Source organism: Rutilus rutilus (genome assembly GCF_951802725.1).
Source record: "Rutilus rutilus genome assembly, chromosome: 2".
Lineage (NCBI taxonomy): Eukaryota > Metazoa > Chordata > Actinopteri > Cypriniformes > Leuciscidae > Rutilus > Rutilus rutilus.
Window position 1 is genome coordinate 61,876,643 of NC_140210.1, and position 18,807 is coordinate 61,895,449.

An 18,807-nucleotide genomic window follows, 5' to 3' on the forward strand; every position below is an offset into this window, starting at 1 on the left:
ACTTGTTGACTAGATTTGGGTACAGTTTTTAGGCTACTGTAGAATATACTGCCACATCAAATAATCTTTTGTTTAGCAACTTCTGCTCATATCTAACGTTATATATATATATATATATATATATAACTATATATAACTATTATTTATATATTATATTATATATTATATATATATATATATATATATATATATATATATATTTGCTATATTCAAACTAATGAATACATATGATAAAATGTAGGCCTATAATATTTTTTCTTTTTCTTTTTTACAAAGAAAGAGTACACTTGAAATATTGTTGAAATTGTAATTATTGTTGTAATTGTAACATTTTTAATAAAATAGCAAAACATATTTACAAGATAGATGTAAGCAAAATCTTAAATGGTCAATATAAGTCTTCTTCTAAATATATCTTTTGTCCTTGCATTGTGGCTCAGTCAGTGTCACACCTGAATGAATGGCTCATTAGGCAGAGTCATTATGCAGAGTGGGTGGGACATTGTAATCTAAGGTGTAAACTACTCCTCCCCCTCGCATATTGGCTTTCCAAGCAAAACCTGTTTTACACCATTTAAATCAATGTATTTTTTTTGTGAACGATAAAGCAAGACTATTTTCACATAATTTTGAAGCTAGAACTCAAAGGGACAACATCCATTAGTCAAAAGTCTTGTGGACACATATTTAATATGTGTTTTGTGGTCTTAATTTAGCAACTTTCATTAATTTTTTTTCCAATAACCACGCATAAACATTATTCTCTTAAAAATACAAACATCTACATACACGTTGCTCGCATATTATGGTAGGCCTGTTTGTGCTATATAGAGTGAATTTACACCTTTGCCATTAACATGTTTATAAATAACTGAAAAAAGCACAAATGTCAGAGCATGTCAGAACATCTCAAGGACCCCAAAAACACCTTGGGCCACAGAGGGTTAACCAGTGTTTAAGCTTTGTATTTATTTATAAATCATATCTGTAAATCTATAGTGTGAAATACAGCAATGATTCTGTAATTAGTTATTCTGAAGAATATTGAAATAATACAGTGTTTAAAAACTTTTTTTAACACCTGCTTGACTCAGACACACACAGACATCAACAATCAGCACATGAATCTCAATAATGGTGACAATAAAAACTTTCATGTCGCAATGCATGCTGGGTTCCAGGATTGTATGAAACTCCCAGCATGCACTGCTGCATGAATAAATACATACAAATAAATTATTGCCACCATTGATGAGAGACATATGAAGATTTTTGATATTTCTGTGTTTCTACAAGACATTGTAGCTCTGTTTCTTTTTTAGGCTGTGCATTATGTGTTAAAAAAAAAATTATGATTGTAATTTATTGCTATGGTTTCACAGTGGTGGTAATATAACACTTTTGATACAGAATTAAAAAATGAAAGAGATTTAATGTATGAACAGGCTATACACTGATTTTATCATCATAATCAGTATAACTGCAATCATTCACTAACTGTGTGTGTGTGCGCACAAGTGCAAAGACACAGTTCATTCAGCCAGTGAAATACTAATGTTAAAAAGTCAAGAGTCAGCATCCCAACTAAAGCAAGCACTGATCTCTATAATGGTAACTTCAAACCAAACATTTTCAATTAAACATCTCAATAACAACTTCTGTAGATGTATGACAGAAATAAAGTCATACTGGTTAATAATAAGTGTAATAATGTGTAATGGCTGGAAGTCAGTTGTAGTTCTTGTGTTTCTCTATTTTCTGTTCGTGTTTTCCTCTTTCCTTCAGTGATTCTGCTTGTTAACAGCAGGTGTTCATCACTAATGCTCAACAATCACTTACATATTCCCTTAATTATCTCACTGCAACACTGCATCAATGTTACTTTTTACTCTTTGTATTGTGGATTTTCCTGTGGGGCTGAAAGGGTTAACAGTGTAAGATAAAAAAGTCACACCCACAAAATGTATTTTAACAGTAATAAACTGTAAGTTATAAGTTGCCAGTAGTTTACTGTAAAATACATTTTGTGGGTCACCGTTGTGCAGAAGATTAGAGCCTGTGCTTCAGTCCAGGAGAAGATCTACAGACATTGATGATATGCTGCATGTTGCTTTATTTAACAGGCAGCGACTGTGTAGTTGCTGGTCCAGTGGAAATCTCTTTATGTGCAATAGTTTTTTAGTGGTCTCAAATGAAAGAAGTTCACAGTAATACTTTGCTCACGTTATTTATGCATTATACATTTGAGTTAATACATTTAAATGACAGTTGGTCAATTTAAGGCAGTCGGTTTCTGCAAGTGTAATTAGTTAACTTGAATTTTAATTTAGTGCATTTTTACAGAAGCAAACTGTAGATTACAGTAAAGAACTGTACAATTAACAGTATATTACTGGCAACAGTGTTGCCAGTATTTTACTGTAAAAAAACCCGGTAAGGTCTAACAGTGTAGCAAACACGGTCCAAGGGTACCTAAAAAGGTAGACTTATATTACGATGAGGACATCTATTATCATTATAATATACTATCTTTATAATCAACTATTATGATTATGGTTTATTATCTTTATAATAGAATACGAAGTTGTAAAGACTGATCTCCTAACTCTTAATGGCACAACTATAGGTTAGGCTCTATAGTTACCGCGGGATTATTTCTACGTTCTGGATAGGATATAAAATAATTTGGAACGGTATTAATTGTGAAAATCCATTACAACAAACATGCACAATACACACCATCACTACGACAATCTTAGAACATCTGGCATAGATCATAAGACTATCCAGGCCAAAATTATTCACATCATGCAAATCTATAATACATCATTCACCTTCATACATATAGGACAAGGTAATTTTTTTAATAATTTCTTTTCAGTATTACAGTCTTTTCAGCTTCCTGTATGTAAACACTGTGCTGTGCATAGGACATGCATGGCTGTGGTCACACATCAATTGATTTAAATCCACATTAAAAAATCTAATTGAGACCTACTCATTAATACAACTGGTCTTTGGACAAAACATTTATTATGTCCAGTCGTTAGCATTGTTGCAAACCAGGAGGGCCCCCTAGTTTCCAACAAATGACTAATGACAATAAAACATGATCGAAACAGTTAGATCTAAAATGCAGGCATTTCTATTGGTCACCTATACAATTCCCAGTCAGGCCTGCACTATTGAGTGTGACCTAGCCTGCACATCAAATGCAGAGGATGATTACACAAGTTAAACCAGAGAATTTAAATCTCTGTTTCTATACATTTCATTCTCTAACTGAACGTATTAAAACCTTAGGTTTCATTAATGATTTGCACTTTAAACAACCAATGTAGACAATTTTATAATTATGAAATTGTGTATTTCCACGTTTAATTATGTGATATAGTCTAATTATGCATACCGCTGGTAAATATTCTAGCTATGGTGACTTTCTGCTACCCTTCCTTAATTTAACCAGACCAAGTCTAAATTCCACTACCAGATCACTGCGGTAGTGAAGAACTTGGTGATCAAATGAGACCGGCTCACTAAATATATGATTCTGAAAAAGTACATCATGTCTTGTTATTTTGTGTTCTTGTGTTTATCCAATAACTTTTTTCTCATCTTACAATAACCACAAATACATTAGTGTTCAATTATTGCATGGTCATTCAGAAGTTGTTCAGGTGTCTCACACGCAATGGAGCGTCATCAGTGAAATGATTCCTTCAACGATGGAGTTCTGACCTGCCCGGCAAATGAAACCTTCTGCTTGAAGGTGACCGAGGACTTCTCAAAGGGTCGGTTAAAACATCCTAGGCAGGACGCAGATGTTTCCGCAAAGCGTTATAATGATACTTTCCACTGACACTTTCTGATCATGCTGACCAACACAAACAGACTTGATCATTCTACAGACTGAATACCACCGCAACCAAGTGCTGGTGGAAGCAAACCTGGCACCCTGTCCAGCTTGCTGTTTTTTCAGGTGACGACTGGATTCCTGCACCAACCCACTAACGCTGCAAACTACAGGGGTCAGCCCTATGAACACTCAAAGAATAACACTGAAAATGTGGAAACAGGAAAATGTCCAAAAATGTCCCATTAGGTCGATCTAAATCTGTCCCAAGGGGCCAGGGGCCGTCTGTAAGGACTGATTTTTCTGCTAAGACCAAACTCACCCTGAAATAAAGCCATAAAACGCACCCTGGACAAAATATAGCAAAGACAGAGCACAGGACAGACCTGCATTATTGAGTGTGACTTAGCCAGTCCAAACTTTTCTTCTTCCTTATCTCTGCATCCCACTCTCCCTCCTCCCTTCCTCTTCCCGCGAGTTAAGTCACCAAAAGTTCACTGAGATTGTCTATATATCACATATGATGTAACTTGTGAATCTATTGTTTTTCCTTTTCATGTTTGGTATCATTTTAAGTGTTGATTGGTAAATGGTCTTAATTTCATTGCAGTCATTGGTTTAATGAGAAAGATTGAGAACTTAGGAGAATCCTGTTCTCCTCTCTGGGTGATGACTCTTCAAGATATCTCCCGAAACCAGGTGCCACCCCCTGGGCTACATGAATTGACCCAGAAATATTGGTATAACCCTTTTGTTCTGGTCTGGGTATTTAAGGGTAGGTGACAGAGCAATCTTTGGGACCCTTTACCAGGAACGACCCCCATACAGTGCGGTTTCAGTGTTTTCCCATTGGAAAATACTCACACACCACACTGTGTGTCTCTGTCAGGAATGCATTGCTTACTTTTAGAGTCTTCTTTGAGTAAATTAGGTCATGTATTTATTATTTCTGAATTGGCATCAATTGAATCATTTACTTCTGTAATTGGCAGGATACATTTTTACCTGACAAATAAATGTTACATCTTGATTTATTCTGAAGTTTTCTGAACTCATTATTTTAGTAGACTAAGAGGAGGCTGGTGCTACCGCAGCTCTGTGTCCAGGATAGGTCAAACTAAAGGCACATATGAACGGAGCAGTAGGCTCCGTTCATATGTGAAAATTTCATATGTGTAAAATTTCAATCCCTCAATGAATGAATAATTGAAAGTATGGGATACTCAGAATAATCAAAGATCTAAATTAATTCATAATCAATATTTATGACTATTTTCTAATAAGAAACACAATCTAAATTTGATTATCATTTGAAATTGGAGTAAGATTAAGCGTAGAGCTAAAGTAATATTGAAACTAAATTCCAGTAAATTATGTGAACTTCACTGGAGCGCTGAAAAGACATACACGCATTATTCCGTCGCCAGGCCGTTGGATTCCGTCATTTGGCCAATGGGTGGTCCTTACAAAGAGCTGTATTATTTTATTCTGAGCTTTATAAAAGTGAACATACAGAGGAAGATGAGCTGGCCAGCTCTTTTTAGATGGGTTTGCCTAAAGTTTCAGAGGAGACCAATTCTTGGCTTGAGAGACCGCGTTCAGCATCTGAACTGCATGTTGCTCTGCGGAGCATGGATTGCGGTAAGGCCCCGGGAATTGATGGTCTACCAGTTGAGTTTTCTAAAACGTTTTGGTCAGTGTTGGGGGGTGATTTGCTGTGTGTGCTCAATGATAGTCTGGCCGGAGAGTTGCTACCTTTGAGCTGCAGGAGGGCGGTCATTACCCTGTTACCCACAAAAGGTGATTTAAAAGGAAAAAAGAACTGGCGCCCTGTTTCACTTTTGTACACTGATTTAAAGCTCTTTTCTAAAGCTTTGGCCATTAGGTTGAGGGAGGTAGTCTGGCAGGTTATTCATCGTGATCAAAGTTACTGTGTGCCTAACAGGTCTATTTTTGATAATGTTTATATAATTCGGGATATTTTGAATGTCTCTAGGCTATTGGACATAGACACTGGTCTCATTTCTCTAGACCAGGAAAAGACATTTGACCGGGTTGAGCACAGCTATCTCTGGCGCACGCTAGAGGAGTTCAGGTTCAGCTCTGGTTTTATCGCCATGATTAGGGTTTTGTACCAGGATGTTGAGAGTGTACTGAAAATGAATGGTGGTCTTAGTGCTTCTTTTAAAATTAACAGGGGTATTAGACAAGGTTGTGCACTTTCAGGAATGTTGTATGCTCTTGCCATTGAACCTTTATTGGTTAAGATCAGAGAAAGCATTGAAGGTTGGACCATACCTTGCTCTGGAGCCAGTTTTAAGTTGTCTGCATATGCAGATGATATTATTGTTTTGGTCAAAGGGCAAAATGATGTTGATCTTCTTAAAGACATTTTCGACAAATTTGGTATAATTTCCTCTGCAAAAGTGAAGCCATAGTAAGTGGTAAATGGTCCCATGGTCTTCCTAAACTACCAGGTGGTTTGTCCTGGAAAAGAGATGGGTTAAAATATTTAGGATTATATGTTGGCAACAATTCAATGTTAGACAAAAATTGGGAAGGAGTTTTAGAAAACTGAAAGGGGCGATTGGAAAAATGTCTTTTAGAGGAAGGGTTGTAATAATTAATAACCTGGTGGCTTCAGTTTTGTTGCATCATTTGGCCTGCATCGATCCTCCAAATGGACTTTTGAGTAAAATTCAAGCCAGTATGGTGGACTTTTTTTGGAGCACTTTTTTATTGGATACCGCAGATCATACTTTTTCTACCCAGAGATGAAGGAGGACAAGGACTTATCCATTTGCCCAGCAGAGGGCAGCCTTTCAACTTCTGTTTATTCAAAGGTACCTCACAGGACCTAAGGATCTAGTCTGGAGAAAAGTGGCTGATGTTATCTTTAATCAAGCTGGCAGAATGGGAGTGAACTCTGTTTTGTTTTTGATGGACTTGAGTAAGCTGCAGTGCAACGGACTGACTCCTTTTTATAAGGGACTTTTTAAAGTTCAGAGGTTGAGGCGACTTCCTCCTTGTACTGGCTTTTGGAGGAACCTCTTGTACATGGAGCTCGGCTTGATGTTACTTGTAAAGATACACCTGGACTGCTTCATTGTTTAATTACCACTAAGACATTAAAACTGCATCATTTGTTGGATGTTGCTGGTTCTGGTTTAAATAATGCTCAGTCCATGGCCTCATTTCTAGGTGTGTGGTCGGTACGGCATGTAGAAAAAATTAGGATGAAAATAATCTGTTAATTGATTTTTATAATGGGAAACTGGTTCCTAATAATACAGATCCCTTTCCAAGTATTTATCTTAGTCCCAATCTCAAAGAACTGTCTGGACCTTTTCTGAACCTGAGGGGGTTAGAAGGGTTAAGTTTGCAGGATGTTCAGAGTAAGGTTTTGTATAAATGTCTTGTAAAACACAGTGATACAGTGTGGAGAGAGAAATTGGGAATAGATGATGAAAATAAACATGTTTGGAGAGTTTTATACAAACCACCAATTGAAAAACGCACAGGTGATATTCAATGGAGAGTTTTACACAGCGCAGTTGCTGTAAATGCATTTGTGAGCTTAATTAATCCTAACGTATCAAGTGATTGTCCTTTTTGTAAAATGAGAAAAACAAAATAGAAGGTAGAGAAGGACAACATGTGATTATTGTATTTAAAAATATGGTAATAGCAAAGGGTTATGTTTGATTTCAAGTTCTATAAACTGATGAATGATTTAGAAAGTTTTTTTGCACAAATGGTGTTTTATTGGAGCTATTTGTACAGTTGAAGAAGAAATGTTGATTTTTACTACCATATTACAATAAGTCTTGATTTTTGAACCTCTTTTTTATTTTTTTGGATAATGTGATTGGATGTTTTGCTCACGTTGTAATGATATAAATAAAGTGTGTTATATAAATAAACTCAAAACTCTCTCTCTGTCTCTCAGGTAACATTTTACATATATGCTGGGTACAATTAATGGTATAAGTTATCATCTTCTCATACATCTATTTTGTGACAATTTTAAGTGTAACCATAACCATATTTTGTCATTAAACCCTTTCAATTACAAATAATGTTTGTAAATAGTTTTGATTTGGTATTCACTTTGAAGTGCTACATATTGCAATCCAGTACCATCACTCTCTTCTACAGCAACGCTCTCCCACATATTAAGCTATTGTAACTGCGCTTATTTCCGTCGTTGGTATCAGTGGCAGTGGGTGGAATAGACACGAAATGTGCAGTTTTCTACCATCCTGCTGATAATGTTTCTTTAGTCATTCTGCAATCTTGCAGACTGAACCCCTGCAGGAAATCCACCCTTACACATAAATATAACTATAAATAGTTACTATAAATAGTATTGCACATAATTTATATTGCAACAGTTTAAAGAGGAAGTGACCTAGACATGAGAGAGATTTTCTGAGCCCTTATTATAGAAAATCTGTCTGTGTCTAGAAAACACACAATCTAGTGTGTGTGTGTGTGTGTGTGTGTGTGTGTGTGTGTGTGTGTGTGTGTTTGTGTGTGTGTGTGTACCTACTTGATATTATGTTTATGACACATTTGAGCTAAACCTGACAAAACCTCAGTTTAAGGGCATCCTCATTTGTAAAAGCTTGATTTAAAAAGAAATGATTGTAAAAATGCAGAAGTTTTTATCCAGTTATTTTAGCTGTCTGTTTTGCTGACCTGGTATTTGGTATTATATTATTTTAATTTAACTGATATCATAAACACACTGGTTTGTAGTGCAAATAGTTTGACTGCACTTCTAACACACTGTTCTGTACAGGTATTTGTATGTTTTCTATGGTCTCGCCCATTCACAGGAAACTGCTTGCTTCTGCATGGATGTGAAAACAATAGAAGTCTGTAGAATATCCCTTTTATGTGTGTGTGTGTGTGTGTGTGTGTGTGTGTTGCTTTTCCAGCAACATAGTTTAGGTGTGGGATCCGGGCTGAAGAGATCGGTTAAACCCTGGTAGTAAGATTGTATTTCTGAAACTTGACAGAGCAGCCATCAAGTGTTTCTAGGTATTTCTAGGTGTTAATAGGTTTCTAGACAGTATTATAGGTAACTACGTGCTGAGGATGTTTGTCCAATAATTAGAAACTCTGTTTTTTCAGAATTAAGTAGTAGGAAATTACTAGTCATCCAATGTACAGAGTGAACAGCAACGGTCCTAGTACTGAGCCTTGTGGTACATAACTTACTGAACCATGGCCATACTGAACTTGTGATCGATAAGACGTCTCTTCATTTACTGCTACAAACTGATAACGGTCAGATAAGTATGATTTAAACCATGCTAATGCAATTCCACTAATGCCAACATAATTTTCGAGTCTATTTAAAAGAATGTTGTGGTCGATAGTGTCAAATGCAGCACTAAGATCGAGTAACACTAATAGAGAGATACAACCACGATCGGATGATAAGAGCAAATCATTTGTGACTCTAACGAGAGCTGTTTCGGTACTATGGTACGGTCTAAATCCGGACTGGAAATCCTCGCAGATATCATTTCTTTCTAGAAAGGAACACAGTTGTGAAGATACTGCCTTTTCTAATATCTTTGACAGAAAAGGTAGATTCGAGATCGGCCTGTAATTGACTAATTCTGCAGGATCAAGTTACGTTTTTTTAACAAGAGGTTTAATCATAGCCAGCTTAAAGGTTTTAGGTACATATCCTAATGACAAAGACAAATGAATGATATTAAGAAGAGGATCTATGACCTCTGGAAGCATCTTTTTCAGTAGCTTAGTCGGTATAGGGTCTAACATACATGTTGTAGATTTAGATGATTTAACGAGTTTAGTAAATTCTTCCTCTCCTATAGCAATAAATAAATGAAATTTTTCCTCAGGGAGACTACAATGCACTGCCTGATGTGATACTGTAGTAGACGGTTGCATAGTTATAATTTTCTCCCTGATATTATCAATCTTGCAAGTAAAGCAGTTCATAAAGTCATTACTGCTGCAGCTGTCTGGAAACGTCAGAAGTTGAAGCTTTATTTCTTGTTAATTCTGCGCCCCGAAGCACTTGAGGTGGCGGGGTTGGCAGAATGACTCCCTGAGGGCACGGATGAGAAATGCGCACCGTATAGTGAGGTTTTAACCACTTCCCCCCAGAGGACACTGCCCTCAGAGGCCTGACACCACTGGCATCAGGACCTGTTCCCTGAAGCCTTCTTGGAGATATTGACAGTCCTATAGGTATGTAGATCTTCTCCTGGACTGAAGCACAGGCTCTGCTATTCAAAAAACTAAATTTTACAGTTAACTATACCAGTTTTATAACTTACAGTTTATTACTGCTAAAATACATTCAGTGGGTGTGACTTCTTTTCTTACACTGTTAACCCTTTCAGCCCCATAGGGAAATCCACAATACAAAGAGTAAAAGTAACATTGATGCAGTGTTGCAGTGAGGTAATTAAGGGAATATGTTGAATAATAAGTGAATAAGTGCAATAAGTGAATGTTGAGCATTAGTGATGAACACCTGCTGTTAACAAGCAGATTCACTGAAGGAAAGAGGAACACAAGAACAGAAAATAGAGAAACAGAAGAAATACACCTGACTTTATTTCTGTCATACATCTACAGAAGATGTTATTGAGATGTTTAATTAAAAATGTTTGGTTTGAAGTTACCATTGTAGAGATCAGTGCTTGCTTCAGTTGGGTTCTGGATCTTTTTAACATTAATTTCTCTCTTGCTGCTTGAACTGTGTTTTTGCAGGTCACACTTGTGCACACACACATGGTTTATGAATGATTGCAGTTATATTGATTATGATGCGAGAATCATCATATCTCCTGTTCGTTCACTAATCTCATTCAGAGATTAATCCTGTATCAAAAGTGTTACATTAGCACCACTGTGAAACTACAGCAATGAGTTACAATGATTTTTTTTAACACATCATGCACAGAGCTACTCTGTATTGTAGAAACACAGAGATATCAAAACTTAGAACGTCAATCTCAACCATGGTGGCAATATTTTTATTTTTATTTTATTTATGCAGCAGTGCATGCTGGGAGTTTTATACTATCCTGGAACCCAGCATGCATTGCGACATGACTCTTTTGATTGCCACCATTGTTGAGATTCATGTGCTGATTGTTGATGTCTGCGTGTGTGTCTGAGTCAAGCAGGAGTTGAAAATGTTTTAATGCATTAAATGATTTCAATATTCTTCAGAATAACTGGTTACAGAAATATTGCTGTATTTCATGTTGTAGATTAACAGATATACGATCAATATTAATTCAGTCCAGTTATTGATTCACACCTGATCATCTTCCTCTTGGCTTTTTCTTGCCATAACAACAGTGTTTTACAAACTCACAGTTAAAGGACAACTCCAAAGTAGTCGATTGTCGAGTTCACGCTCATATGTTTAGTTACCTATGATCAGAGGTGGGACAAAGTCATTGTTATGCAAGTCACAAGTAAGTCTCAAGTCTTTGCCCTCGAGTCCCGAGTCAAGTCGAGTCAAAGATGAGGCAAGTCCCGAGTCGAGTCAAAAGTCAAAGCCAACAAGTCTCAAGTCGAGTCCAAAGTCCTATCATTTTAGTTTCGAGTCATTTCAAGTCCTCTTACCACAGAAATAAAATTTATACAAATCATGTACGTCTGTAAGATTTGTATTTATTTAAACCTCTTTTTATACTTTGATTTATAATCAAATACAGTAAAAAACAGAAAATTAAATTTTCACAAAAAATGCTTGTATTTCAACAGCATATTGCACTAGAACAATGCACAGCATGCAGCTTCAGTCCTGTATTGTATTAACCTCATATTGCAAAACAGTTTAACTTTCAAATAGACATGGGTCGTTTTAGCCTAAACCTTTTTAAACATGTCATCAATAAAATCCTCACTCCTCAAAATTATCACTTCTGAAAAACTGGACCAACCTGATAATATAATTGGAATTTTATATTTATATTAATACAATAAATCTTGCATGTCACAAGGAACATGTTTTTCCACCTCCACGAATGAGATGAGATTCGTTCATTATGTCGCCTTGTTGAGGTAAATTGTAGTTTTCCTTGCTTTACCCTGGTCTTAAAGTGAAAATAGTATTTAATTAAATACATTTATGGTGAGATTACTACATTTTATTTAATTAATCGCATTTATGGTGAAATTACTACATTTTTAGGTCAATCTGTGTTCATGTTGACCTCGAAACATGCGCTGTCACTTTAATTCAGCGTGTGCAGCACAGCAGAAATAGACTCGGTGCAGAAACGATCGCGGCACTGCTGTATACGCACCGCACCTGGAACGGATCGACGGACTGCAACCGCGTGCAGTGTGAAAGCTCTAACCTGTTAACATGGGTACGGAAAAAAATACGCACCGCTGGCGCATACGCACTGCAAACGGAGTATGTGTGAATGTGAAACGGGCGTTAGATGCTGTCGAATCAAAACAACGTGGGACTACAGTGATTGGATGTCGTGCAGGCAGCGCGTGCTCGCTGCATGCATACAGGTGGTGCACATTTTTTTCACAGATGCAGATAAACTGAGAGCGGCGCGGCCATGTGGACATTTTTTCCCCCAGTTTTCATGGGAAGTAGCAAGTCTTCTCGAGTCAAAAGGCGCAAGTCCAAGTGAAGTCACGAGTCATTGATGTTAAAGTCCAAGTCGAGTTGCAAGTCTTTGTACATTTTGTCGAGTCGAGTCTGAAGTCATCAAATTCATGACTCGAGTCTGACTCGAGTCCAAGTCACATGACTCGAGTCCACACCTCTGCCTATGATCACGTGCGTGAACTCGACAATCGATTACTATGGACTTCGACCGAAAACAGGATGTAAATACAGGTACGTGCGCTAGCTGAAATAACATAATTTTTATTAATATCTTTCACATCTACTGCAGTCAGATTCACCCGTGTTCACTCTGAAGGAATCACTCACATGACCTGTGCACTTGTAATGACACATGAAGGATGTTAAGAGGCTAAAAGCAGGTTTAAAACTTGCCCCATTGAAGTCAACAGGGTGCAAATTTTAAAAAGAGGATAACAAGTGTAGGCAACACTGATTTTTGTTGTTGTTCTCTGTACTGACAGCACTCCAAATTTACAAAAAAATTGACCGGAGTTCTCCTTTAAAGCAGCCAGAGAGAAACTAATGTTATAAAGTCAAGGGTCAAGAGCCCAACTAAAGCAAATACTGATCTCCATCACGGTGACAACAAACTTTATTATTTTCAATAAAATATCAACAACTAAATATCTGTCAATTCTCAACAAGAACTTTTGTACATGTATGAAAGAAATAATGTTAAACTGGTTTGTAAACTGGTTTCACACTCGGTGGCTGGAAGTCAGTTGTAGTTCTTGTGTTTCTCTTTTTTCTGTTCTTGTTTCTCTGTCCTTCAGTGATTCTGCTTATCAGGTGTTCATCAGTGTCTCAATTCACTCACTTCTTTTCATTCACTCTGTCAAGGGGACTATCTTAGTGAACTACTGTAGGGAATAGTGAATGAGGGTATAGGGTGTGATCGGGAAAACAGCCTCTGAGTATATTCCTGTAGGCTATTTTTGTTTTCTATGGAAATTGGCATGAAATTGTATGATATTGTCAGAATTTGGCCTTTTTTTACTGCAAGGGTTAACAGTGTATATTTCCATTGGACACTCATTAATCATCACATGTGTTCGTCAGTGTCTCATCATCACGGTGTATTTATTAAGTTCCTCTTTGTGCTTGTATTGTTTGTGTCTTGTTAAGCGCTGTGCGTTACCTGCTATTTGAGTTTGTTTTGTAAAATAATACTTTGTTTTGGAACCTTTTTCATCCTTCTCTTCATCCTCTGAACCTAGATGTGACACATGAGTATTTACCATTTAATAATTAATAGGATTTAATTAAAATAAATAATTGTATTTGCTCAGCAGCAGCGTAGCAGATCCCGGCCACCAAAGTTAAGCCTATTTTCCATGCCCCATTCCAATGAATAAGAGTTGTCACGACTAAAACTAAATTTTAATAAACTGGTCTTTAAATAAAGTTAATTTTATCTGCATCTCAATTCAAGCAGAAGATAATACAATTATATTTTATTAACAACATTAATGTGCAAAAACCTATTTATTACAGGGAAAACTGTAATATATCTACTCTTACTACTGTCAAATTTCTAATAAACAAACATGCAATATTACTGGTAACTGCACATATTAATGCATTTTAATGCAACAAATCAGTGTTATACAGTGGTTATACCATTCGTTTCTTAAGAGGGTTGAAAGACTTGTGCGTTTTACAGAACGGGCTCTTTTAGAGAACCCATCTAACACATCTAAATGAACACATATTGCTTTACATAAAGTTATAATGACTCTAGACTGAAACAAACACGTCAAGAAAACTGTAGCATTATTAACTTTACGGATGATCTATATGTTAAAAATTAACCTCTCACCCCATATGAAGAGAATCCAGCTGTGCGTCTCCATCCTGATGTTTCTGAGCTGGTCTGTGGGAGACTCCTGTTTTATTTCTTCAGTCACTCCTTTTGGATCAGAGTCAGAACTCCTGCGCTGTGTGTGTGTGTGTGTGTGTGTGTGTGTGTAATAATCTATGATTGTTTTCATTACACGGCCAATATAATCAGCATTACAGATTCTCTGGCTGATTCTGAATCCCCTCACTGAGGCCAGAGCAGGATTTGATCTCAGAGGTACATTTTACTGTCAGCGAATAGCAATTAAATCACTTTTCCAGTAGATAAGCCAGTAGAGTAATTAGTGTTCTGAGTTCCGACACGCGAAGTGAAGCATTCACGAGACCAGACTGGAAAGAAAGTGAAAGTAAAACTCTCTTTCTTCCCAGTCTGGTCTCGTGAATGCTTCACTTCGCGTGTCGGAACTCAGAACACTAATTACTGGTTTATGGAAGTTCACGTCCATTTACTAATATATTTATATACAGTAGGCCTATAGCCTATATTAAATTATTATATTATATACTTTGCCACATAAACAGTATAAAAACCACAAAAAAAATAGAGCACCATTTACTTGCCTTAAACAACTTTGTTGTTTAAGATTGGGCTCAGGCACCCAGATTGGGCTCAGGTGCAGGACATCATATCATTTACATATAATTTATTGCCACACTTTATTATGTGAATTATATTATCAGACGACTGAACACATGAGCGCTGTCAGGCTGTTGTGGTTGATGTATAAACAGCTGAGCTGCGCACACGGGTTATGGCTGCTGTTAATGTAACCTGCCACATGATGGCGCTGTTTTCTACACTCTTGAACCTTTCAATAACCCTACTCAATAGTTTTAGGCCTTTTTGCAAATGTTTCAATCAAGTTAGCTGTTTTAGAGGGCGTTTACTCATTTTGAGCCTAGTTTTAAACACGATTTGTGATATGTGTCTATGCTGTGGCACCGTTTATCACGTGTAGACCCTCATTCATCTTGCCAGTAGGGGCACTGCTTTCCGACTCCAGTTTTTCCTGAGGCTCCTTGTTGGGCCCGCAGACCTTGTCTGGAGACCCTTAGCTAGAACCATAGTGATCCGAGGCGGGAATTTGGGTTTTGCTGAGCCTTGTTTTTAATGGACCTGAGTGCTAAAAAAACTCCCAAAGTTTTACCATGGACTGTTCACTGTTCAAGAGAGTGGCAAGCTGTGAGTCCCTGTCATGGCTGTTGAAAGAGCCAGTGGTGCATGGCACTCGCTTCAACGTAGAACACATAACAGGACCCTTCGTGGTGCAGTGGTTCTGTGCGGCTGAGATTGTTACACTGAGACATGTGGTTGACGATCAGGTTCATAGGACAAATGCCTTGATTGCGGTTCTCTGTTCCTCTTTTAAAATGAATGCGCTGCCGATATCTTCTATAACAGATGCGATGGCGGAATCTACACATCTCAATTCTCCAGCGGCAGCCATCTTTGTTGTAAACGAATTCAACCCAAGCGCTCTTTGGTGACGTGGATGATTACGTTACTGTTGATCATCTGTCCATCATCGTATAAAGCCCGCCCTGACAATTTAATTAGTTCGAACAGCTCTGGTTCGAGCATAGTTGCTCCACAATGGATCAAGTCCAGACCTCAAATGTTGTGGGCGGGGCTAAGTTCGGCTGGCATCCAGGCTAACAAATTTTTCTAAGCATTTGTTTATTCTTGGTTTCAAAAACATCAGTCTCTTGTATCAGGCTCAGACTCACATATTATAAACAAATTTATTTGTAAAATTATTGAATATTCATTTCTCTTTTTTCAAAAACATCAATACTTAGGCTGAATCCCAATTCTCTGTCTTACCTCTTCCTCTTACCCCTTCCCCTTAGTTTTTCACGCTCACGTGAGAGTAAGGGCTATCCCAATTCTCATTTTGATCAAGGGGTAGGGCTAAGGGGAAGGGGTAGATACCCCTTAAAACCAAGAATTTTCGCGAGCTTACTTGAAACCAAGGGGTACCCAGAATGCACTGCGCAACCGGCAACAATGGCGGGCATACCATCAAGAGAGTCCCATAAATGTAAGTATTTTTCGGCTTAAATGATTGATTGAAAAATTATGACAGTCTTGTTTTGTGCTCTACACAGTCATGTACATATATATTTGCAACCATGTTGTTAATTGAAATGTTTTTAAACGTTTTTAAAAATCGCTAGTCTGCTACGCTAGGCTATGCTAACGATACATTGCTGGTTTGCACAATCAGTCCCGCATTTCTCAGACTAGCCTTGAATGGACTCCATGTCTACAGTTTTAACTAAACTATAAGCAGTGAATTTTCTTTTCCCCGGACATGTCTGGCAGGATTTTGAGATCGCCCAAAATGTCCGGGATTCGGCTTTTGCTTTCTACATTCGTCATTCATTATGTGTACATTATTTGACACTGACACGTATGTGCCAGCTTTGCAGGTCATGCGTTCAGCTTCAAACGGATCCCGACTGATACGAAAACACAGGAATTTAAGCAATGCTAAAACGCACATAAACCGATCACTTGTTTAGCGTTCATGTAAGTTAAACACTACATTCAGATTCACCGATTTGAATGAATTCAGTCCGATTGAAACAACACCTTGTGCATGTAAACATAATGAATAGCGACGGCAGAAAGCAAAAGCCGAATCCTGGACATTTTGGGTGATCCCGAAATCCAGGCGACATGTCCAGGACAAAGAGGACGTTGCATGGTAACCCTGGAGACATCGATACGTGCTTTACATATACTGTCCTGTATCACACAGGGACGCAGGAGGAGGAAACCCGGCAGCTGATCCACTTTCGGGATGAAAACGAGTTGAAGTTTCTAAGATCAAAATATGATCCGATTTTTTTGCCTGTTATGTTTACTTTATTGGCCAATAAAGACAGATTTTTGTTAACAAAGAAAGTGTTTCTGAACATCAGTGACATTCAAAACAGTGATAACTGAAACAGATATACAAAACACCATGCAGTGTGTATAAAAAATATTAGTAACGATGTATGATGACGTAACCAAGTGGTGTCTCATTTCATAGGGGTATGTTTTAACCCCTAGCAATTACCACTCGGTTTCGAGGGACAAGGGCTAGGGGGAAGGGGAAGGGGAAGGGGAAGGGGAAGGCGAAGGGGAAGGCGAAGGGGAAGGGGAAGGGGAAGGCGAAGGGGAAGGGGAAGGGGAAAGGGAAAGGGAAAGGGAAGGGGAAGGGGAAGGGGAAAGCGAAGGGGAAGGGGAAAGCGAAGGGGAAGGGGAAAGCGAAGGGGAAGGGGAAAGCGAAGGGGAAGGGAAAAGCGAAGGGGAAGGGGAAGGGGAAGGGGAAAGCGAAGGGGAAGGGGAAGGGGAAGGGGAAGGGGTAGGGGAAGGGGTAGGGGTAGGGGAAGGGGAAGGGGAAGGGGTAGGGGTAGGGGAAGGGGAAGGGGAAGGGGAAGGGGAAGGGGAAGGGGAAGGGGAAGGGGTAGGGGAAGGGGAAGGGGAAGGGGAAGGGGAAGGGGTAAGACAGAGAATTGGGATTCAGCCTTAGAATAACAAGATGAGGACCAGCTTTACATCACAAGCTGAAGATCATTAAACTAAGCATACTGAACACACAATAATCCTCAAGAAAACATTACCATACAACTAGAACATTAAAGATTGTTAACAATATTCATATCCTTCCATACAAACATCTTCACCTTCATTTGCTTACTAAAAATACTTTATTATACTTTATTTTTATTGTGTTATTTTGCGGGTCAATTTGACCCGTTTAGATTTTATAGTTGCTGGAAATACTGGTTAACCTATGTTTTTTTTCTTGATATTTTGTGACTTTTTCTCATTTATCATCATGAACATGCATGCAAAGTTTCAACATGCTGGTGTTTTTTTTTTTTGACATATACAAACAAAATTACTATTACGTTTGTGATGTTCGCAGGTCAATCTGACCATCATTCAAAAGCAACTGTACAGACACAACATAAAAACATTTATTTTATGTATGTCAGGGCATAAACTCCAGTTCTAAAGTGTAAGTGTATCTAAAAGTGCTCTAACCCAAACCAAACACTTGAAAAAGCTAAATCATGGTGTTCAGAATTAATTGCAAATTACAAATGAAAATCTTTGACAGACACAGATAGTAAAATAAGCTCTCATTTATATATTCAAGATATCTGAAATATCTTGAGACTTCGACATAGACAGCAGGAAAAATGAGCTCAGGATAATTGATTAATTGTTCAGTTATGATGTTCTAAGCAAAAAAAAAAAAATGTATATTCAAATATATATAAATATAATGTATATTCAAATTTTGTCAAAACAAAACAGTTTTAAAAAATGGTTAAAAAACATTTTCATTAAATCATATCTTCAGATATATATTTTTTGGAATATTTGACAAATGTTGATATTAAAAGTTTACAGTTTGTACCTGAATCTTTGTTG

The 18,807-nt window shown here is 37.6% G+C and overlaps 1 protein-coding gene across 2 annotated transcripts in view; it reads right to left on the reverse strand.

Annotated features, from left to right (window-relative positions):
• Positions 1-14,382, reverse strand: part of LOC311286242 (integrin alpha-L-like) — a 58,845-nt gene extending 44,463 nt beyond the window's left edge. The window contains exon 1 of one of the 2 annotated variants that reach the window (XM_084402364.1): positions 14,332-14,382. In XM_084402364.1, coding sequence (XP_084258490.1) covers positions 14,332-14,365 — 34 coding nt within the window. In that variant the 5' untranslated portion in view covers positions 14,366-14,382. The remainder of the gene's footprint in view (positions 1-14,331) is intronic. The other variant, XM_084402363.1, reaches the window with a different exon arrangement.
• Positions 14,383-18,807: the final 4,425 nt, after the last annotated feature.